The 7992-nt window shown below is 55.0% G+C and overlaps 1 protein-coding gene across 1 annotated transcript; it reads left to right on the top strand.

The window, feature by feature from the left end:
• Window positions 1–338: 338 nt before the first annotated feature.
• LOC148592117 (olfactory receptor 14C36-like) lies at window positions 339–1298 on the top strand. Its single transcript, XM_088535608.1, has one exon. It carries the CDS (start codon window positions 339–341, stop codon window positions 1296–1298), a length of 960 nt encoding a protein of 319 aa, XP_088391734.1.
• Window positions 1299–7992: the final 6694 nt, after the last annotated feature.

Genomic DNA, 7992 nt, shown 5'->3' on the forward strand with positions numbered 1-7992 from the left:
GTGAATGGACAATATTCCCAGCGGGGTTTCAGGGCCAAGTCCCTTCCAAGCAATGCAAGACGCCATTCCCAGGCATCTCCAGAAATACTAATCAAAGAGTAGTTTGACACATCCAATTACACCTGCAGCACAGCAGAAACAATTCTTCGGAGCCATGGGAAGGGGGTCCCTGCTGCAGGAATACAGCCATTTCACTGTGGATCACCTGAAATGGGGCTGAATTAAGGGAGAGAGGAAATATGGGGGATTTTTGAGAAACTGAAATGGTTTAGCTCAGACAAATCTGCTCTAAATTTTTGCTTTCTTTCCTTCCTTGAACAGGATTCCCAAAGGAGCTAATGTCCAACAGCAGCTCCTTCAATGAGTTCCTCCTCCTGCCATTCGCAGACACGCGGGAGCTGCAGCTCTTGCACTTCTCGCTCTTCCTGGCCATCTACCTGGCTGCCCTCCTGGCCAACGGCCTCATCATCACAGCCGTAGCCTGCGACCACCGCCTCCACACCCCCATGTACTTCTTCCTCCTCAACCTCTCCCTTCTCGACCTTGGCTCCATCTCCACCACTGTTCCCAAATCCATGGCCAATTCCCTGTGGGACACCAGGGCCATTACCTACTCAGGATGTTCTGCACAGGTTTTTATGTTTAGTTTCTTGATAGTAGGACAGTATTTCCTTCTCACAGTCATGGCCTATGACCGATATGTTGCCATCTGCAGACCCCTGTATTATGGGACCCTCATGGACAGCAGAGCTTGTGTCAAAATGGCAGCAGCTGCCTGGAGTAGCAGTTTTCTCAATGCTCTCCTGCACACTGGGAACACATTTTCCATACCACTCTGCCAAGGCAATGTGGTGGAGCAGTTCTTCTGTGAAATCCCCCAGATCCTCAGGCTCTCCTGCTCTAATTCTGACCTCAGGGAAGTTGGAGTCCTTGTGATTACTTTTTGTGTACACTCTGGGTGTTTCATTTTCATTGTGGTGTCTTACGTGCAGATCTTCAGAGCAGTGCTGAGGATCCCCTCTGAGCAGGGCCAGCACAAAGCCTTTTCCATGTGCCTCCCGCACCTGATTGTGGTCTCCCTGTTCATCAGCACAGCCATGTTTGCCTACCTGAAGCCCCCCTCCGTCTCCTCCCCAGCTCTGGATCTGGCGCTGGCTGTTCTGTACTCTGTGGTGCCTCCAACAGTGAACCCCCTCATCTACAGCCTGAGGAACAAGGAGCTCAAGGATGCCCTGAGGAAAATAATTTCATGGACATTATTCAGAAATGGTAATATCAGTGTTGATCTCAACATGTGAATCCTACTGTATCCTGTACCATGATTGAGCAATAGTTCTTTATGATTATTAGATTTACTATTACTAGCATTTCTTAACATGCTGCTACACAAATGGTTGGATTTGTTCCTCCTTGAATTAGACTACTTTGTCTCATATGGTTTCCAAATAAATTGGTGTGTAAGTCTGGGTCAGAGCTGATCCCCTCACTCTGTCATTAAAAGCAGAAAGTTCCACTCAGTGCAGTGCCTGAAGGCTGCTCTTTAGAGGAAGCTCGTTTTAAGAACAAGCTCAAGAAATTGTACCCCAAAGGCCTTGCTTCACAGGATTCTCCATGTGTCCAGGAGAAAATAGCTCAGAAATGTGTAATGAGCTCTGCATTTAGGACTCACTCATTGGTGACCAGTGACTGTGGAAGGGATGAACCTTTCTGGAAAGGTGAAGAAGCAACTCATCAGGGATGTTGTCTCTAAGCATGTGGAGGAAAGGACGGGTGTCAGCAGTGGTCAGAATGAATTCACTGAGGGGAAATCAAGCTCAATCAGTCTGAGAGTCTTCTAGGATGGAAGGACTGTCTGGGCAGATGAGGGGAGATTGGTGCATGTTGTCTGCCTTGACTTCAGCAAAGTCTTGAACACTGTCTCCCATAACATCCTCATGGGCAAGGTCAAGAAGTGTGTGTTTAGATGAGTGCACAGCAGCTGAATGGCAGAGCTCCATGGGTTGTGATCAGTGGTGCAGAGTCTAGCTGGAGGCCTGGAGCTCTTGGTGTTCCCCAGAGGTCAATATTGGGTTGAATCTTGTCCAGCTACTTGACTGATCACCTGGATGAAGGGGATGAGTGCACACTTAGCAAGTGTCCTTATGGTCCCAAACTGGGAGCAGTGTCTGATACCCCACACCTCTGTGCAGCCATTCCGAGGGAAATGAACAGGCTGGAGAGTTGCGCCTCATGAAGTTCAGGGTCCTACACCTAGGGAAGAATTACTGAATGCACTGGTACAGACTGGGGTTGGCCTGCTGGAGGGCAGCTCTGCAGAGAAGGACCTGGGCATCCTGGTGGACTGCCAGCTGACCACGAGCCAGCAATGGCTCCTTGTGACCAAGAAGGATGGTGGCCTCCTGGGGCGCATTAGGAAGACTGTTGCCAGCAGGTCAAGGGACGAGAGCCTCTCTCTACACTTGGCCTTGGTGACGTCCAATCTGGAGTCCTGTGTCCACTTCTGTGTTCCTCAGTACAAGAGGGACATGGAACTACTGGAGAGAGTCCTGTGGAGGACTACAGAGATAGAATCATAGAATCATAGAATCATAGAATGCTTAGGGTTGGAAGGGACCTCTAGAGATCATCTAGTCCAACCCCCCTGCATATGCAGGGACACCTAGAGCACGTGGCACAGGACTGCATCCAAGCGGGTTTTGAAGATCTCCAGAGAAGGAGACTCCACGACCTCTCTGGGCAGCCTGTTCCAGTGCTCTGTTATTCTCACTGTTAAGAAATTTTTCCTTAAGTTCCTATGGAATTTTTGATGTTTCAGTTTCCGGCCATTTCCTCTAGTCCTATCAGTGGCCACCACTGAAAAGAGACCATCACCGTCCTCTGCACTCCCTCCCTTGAGGTACTTATAGACACTGATTAGATCCCCTCTCAGCCTTCTCTTCTCCAGGCTGAACAGGCCCAGCTCCCTCAGCCTCTCCTCATAGGGCAGATGTTCCAGGCCCCTGATCATCCTTGTGGCCCTGCGCTGGACTCTCTCCAGCAGCTCCACATCCCTCTTGTACTGTGGAGCCCAGAACTGGACACAATACTCCAGATGCGGCCTCACCAGGGCTGAGTAGAGGGGCAGGATCACCTCCCTCGACCTGCTAGAGATGCTCTTCTTAATGCACCCCAGGATTCCATTGGCCTTCTTGGCCACGAGGGCACACTGCTGCCTCATGGTCAACTTATCATCCACCATGACACCCAGGTCTTTCTCCGCAGAGCTGCTCTCCAGAAGGTCGGTCCCCAGCCTGTACTGGTGTCTGGGGTTATTCCTTCCCAGGTGCAGGACCTTGCACTTGGCCTTGTTGAATTGCATGAGGTTTTTCACCGCCCAGTTGTCCAGTCTGTCCAGGTCCCTCTGGATGGCAGCGCAGCCCTCTGGTGTATCGGCTACTCCTTCCAGTTTCGTGTCATCAGCAAACTTGCTAAGGGAGCACTCTGTGCCTTCATCCAGGTCATTGATGAATAAGTTGAACAGGACTGGACCAAGGACTGACCCCTGGGGGACCCCACTAGCCACAGGCCTCCAACTAGACTCTGCACCGCTGATCACCACACTCTGGGCCCTGCCATCCAGCCAGTTCCTAATCCATCTCACTGTCCACTCATCTATCCCACACTTCCGGAGCTTGCCCAGGAGGATGTTGTGAGGGACGGTGTCAAAAGCCTTGGTGAAGTCGAGATAGACAACATCCACCGCTCTCCCCTCGTCTATCCAGCCGGTCATTTCATCATAGAAGGCTATCAGGTTAGTCAGGCAAGATTTCCCCTATGCTTTTAGTAATTTTCCCATGCTTTCCCTTCTTTCCCTTCCTTTAACTGTTCTCCTACACTTGCTGTATTCTTCCCACTCATTTCCACTTGTAGAACCTTGTTAAAAACCCTGTACGTATCAATAAAACCTATAACGATTTCTTACATATTAAGATGATAGCTAATGTCTCTTAGCTAGGCAGGGCACCTAGATGGGGACAAGAACGATTTCTTTGCATAATGATTGCAATCAATAAACGGTTTTAACGCCCTTCTCCACTCTTGCCACTCAATGCTGTACCCACAGGGCAAGAATTTCGGGGGTGGTGAATGCGTGTGGGCAGAAACAAGCCCATGTCAGGAACCTAAGCACGAGAGTCCCCAGTGTTTTGTCTTTTCATGGTGGCCAGTTGGGGGTTGGCGTCACATGGAGCTGAGGGGGTGTAAAACGTGACTGTTCCCATGTGCTGACCTGATGGTCGAGCAGGTGGCCATGCTGGTTGTGGAGAACCTTAAAGTGGGAGCAACTCGGGGAGGAGGAGGACTCCAAAAAGAGTGAGGAAGTGATGGCCTGGGATGGCAAGGAATAGCCACGGGGTGATGTGGGAAAGAGAAGTGCACGGAGGGAGCAGTGGGATGCAGGGAGCTCTGCCTTGGGGTGAACCAAGAGCCAATCGAGAGCACAGGGGCGAGGACGGGGGTGGCCTCGTGGTGGGTGTCTGCTATGGAGCGCCTGACGAGGGGCAGCCTCTGCAAGGCCTGTGGAGCGCAAAGCTGTGGAGGGGACAACTCGTCCTGCGCCCCAGGGACCTGCTCAGGAGTGGGGAGAGGAGGAAATGACGCGATGCCTGGTGTCCCCATGGTGACTCCCAGGGCTTTGTGATGGGGGTGGCATCACACCACAGGCCACTGTGATGGGGCAGTCCCCAAGGTGACCGTGTCCCTGCTGGGGTCTTCACTCTGAGGAGAGCGGCGCAACCAGCAGGGAGCAACTCCCCTTGGTGCCCGTGCGAGAGACCCTCAGAGCAGTTCCTAGACATGGAGAAGGAGCAGCAGGCGAACGCCTGCACCTCATCCATGGAAGGGATCTCCAGTGCGCAAGAGTGCACGAGTGAGGTGAGTGGTGGGGCTGGAGGGAGAGGCAGGAGGCAGGGACAGGACCCGCATGGGGAGCACAAGGGTGGTGGGGAAGGAGCCCTGGGTCAAGATAGCCGGGCAGGAGCTCCTCCAGCAAGGGGACATGTATTCCTGGGCATGGGAAAAGCAGCCTGACATGCACTCTCCTCCTGTACTTGATGCTGGTGATGTTGCACCTCAAACACTGTGTTCAATTTTGGGCCCATCACTAGAAAAACTAAAAATAAAAGCCATGGAGGCACTGGAGTGTGTGAAGAGAAGGGTACCAAAGCTGGCGAAGGGTTTGGAGCACGACCCTATGAGGAGCGGCTGAGGGAGCTCGAGTTATTTAGTGTGGAAAAGAGGAGCCTCAGGGGAGACCTTATTGCTCTGCACAACAACCTGAGAGGTGGTTGTAGTGAGGCAGGGTTGATCTATTCTCCAAAATAACTACCAATTAGACAAGAGGAAATGGCTTCAAGTTGCACCAGGAGAGGCTCAGGTTAGATATTAGGAAAACTTTCCAGGTGGCAAGAGTGGTGAAGCATTGGAAGAGGCTGCCAAGGGAAGTGGTGGAGTCACCATCCCTGGCAGCATTCAAGAAAAACACATATAAGGCACTTTAGAGCTATGGTTTAGCAGGCATGGAGATGAAGGGTTTACAGTTGAACTGAATGGTTTTGAAGATCTTTCCCAAACACAGTGATTCTATGATTCTTTGATCTGGACGCTCCAAGGTCCACATGAACCCCATGAGCTCTGTGCTGAGGGCAGAGAGCAGGTCCAGGCCACGCACAGCCGCATTGTGCTCACCCAGGAGGTTCCCTTCGACATGAGGCTGGGGTTTCCTGTGCTTAGGAGCTCCTCATATCAACACAAGTGTCCCCATCATGGGCCTCCTTCTCCCCACAGGTGGGCCAGCAGGAGCTGCCTGCAGCAGAGCAGCGCAGCGGGAGCCCGGCTTCGTCCCACCAAAGGGACTGGCTATCACCACTGCCCGGCCCTCAGGGCTCATGCACCTCTGAACATGGCATTGCACAGGTACAGAGCTGAGCGGCGGTGGAGGCCGAGCCTCTGCCTGACTCCCCATGGGGCCGAGAAGCAGGTGGGACCTGCTGGGAGACACCAGGAGGTCTCTGTGCCCGTCAGGCCGAGCGCTGCTCTGCACGGCAGCCTGCACGCACCCGCCTCGGGCTCTCCGAGGAGCTGCCTTTGCCCAAGGCTTGCCCATAGGCACGAGCCCTCTCCCCGGGCAGCCTTTGGGAGCAGGGCAGCAGCCACCCGCATGGCAGAGCCATCGTCAAGGGGGTCAGAGGCTGCAGGAGGTTTCCCGTTAGGAAGGATGGAGGGAGGGACCAAGGACGGCAGTAAGGACTGCCTTTGTGGTGGCCTTCATTGCAGGTTGTGGAGGAGAAGGCCAGCGATGTCCCGTGCACGGTGCAAGAGCCACAGCCCTCCACCAGCCTTGGAAGGCCTCAGGAAACGCCATCGCCCGCTCCACGGGACCAAGCACAGCCTGATGCTGACGGTGCTCGGATGGAGCTGACTGTACCTGTGCCACCACACACACTGGCACGTGCCATCGATCAAGGCGCGCGGGGAAGATCATGGCAGCTCCAGAGCATAGAGTGGCGCCCCAGCACATCATCCTCTGCACCTCAGACAGGGCCCGATCCCTACAGCCGTCGGGGAGAATTCCAGTGCAGCATTCCTAGCTGGCCTAGCTGGCCTAGTGGACTGAGCTGTCCAACTGGGCCAGTGAGAGCACGGACGGCACAGGCACGGCAGCAGCCCTTGGAGATCACGTGCCACCTCCAAGGAAGGCCAGTGCACGTGCATGAAGACAACACTGCGCGCTACCTGGCTGTGCTCAGCATCAGAACAGAGCCGCTGGAGGAGCTGGAGAGGAGCTGCCTGCAGCGCACTGGACAGAGCTTGGCCCAGCTCCGAGAAGGAGCTTTTCCAAGGAGGGAGCAGAACCTGAGAGAGAGCCAGGGTGAGCGAGAGGAGGGCCGTGACAACCGTTTGTCCCTGACGCTGGCAGGATCACTCAATGCCAGACCCAAGGAGGTGAGTACAAGGAGTGCTGGGCCACGGGGGAGCCCTCCCAGTGCTGTGGCCAGCAGCGGTGCCGCGCCGTGCGGGACAGCCGGCTTGTCAAAGCACTGGCGGAGCCCCACGAGGCCTTTCCTCCCTTCACAAACCTCCGTCTCTCCTTCCAGCTCCTCGCAAGAAACTCCTTCTATGACCTCTGGAGACCAGAGATCACGCGAGTGGAGCTCCTCAAAGGAGCAAGCTGCAAGTGGGAGGTGCTGGAGCGGCTCTACGCTCATGCCCCCATGCGGGAGGCACCGAGAGGCAAGAGAGGCCTGGGAGCCCTGCAGGAGGAGACAGCAGAGGACACTGATGATGAGGAGGAGGCTGGGGAAGAGCTTGTGCAAGGGGAGGAGGTGGAGGAAATCAACTCCTTGCCCTGGGTCAGAGCCAGCCTCTGCAGCCCGGCTGTGGACAAGGACACGGAGCATGAGAAGGTGCCCTGCTCGCCCCATGTCAGCACCACAGAGGCTGTGAGCGAGGCACCTGGCCACGTGGAGAGCCCCTCTCTGGAGCCAGCAGTGCCCAGGGGCGCCGAGCCAGGAGCACCTGCTTTGGCCAGCAGCTTTCTGCACGCAGAGGACAGCGAGTCTGTCCCACCAGCATCAAGTGCAGGAGCAGAACCAGAGGCCTCCCCTGCATCCAGCGATTCACCGGATGCAGGGGAAAATGCTCCTTCAGCCCCATCAGCTCCTCCAGAAACTATACCAGAGGCCTCTCCCTTGACTGAAACCCCTTGGGATGAGAGGAGCAGCAGCCCATCTCCCAAGGAAATGACAGCAGCAGCTTCTCCCCTGGCTGCAGGCCCTGCTCCCCAGGTGAGCAAGCAGCACCTCCCCTGTCCCCACCATCCCGGGAGCTGCCGTGGGAGCTGTGTGGGGGGTGCCCAGAGCTGCCCCATCTCATCAGAGCCCCCCTGCCCATGGCATCCCACTGTCACCCCCAGGCATTTGCCCTCTGCCCTGTCTCCATGGGGTGATGCCGGCT

Source organism: Tinamus guttatus, unplaced genomic scaffold, assembly GCF_059628265.1.
Source record: "Tinamus guttatus ecotype Peru unplaced genomic scaffold, ASM5962826v1 Tinamus_guttatus_pri_ptg000634l, whole genome shotgun sequence".
Lineage (NCBI taxonomy): Eukaryota > Metazoa > Chordata > Aves > Tinamiformes > Tinamidae > Tinamus > Tinamus guttatus.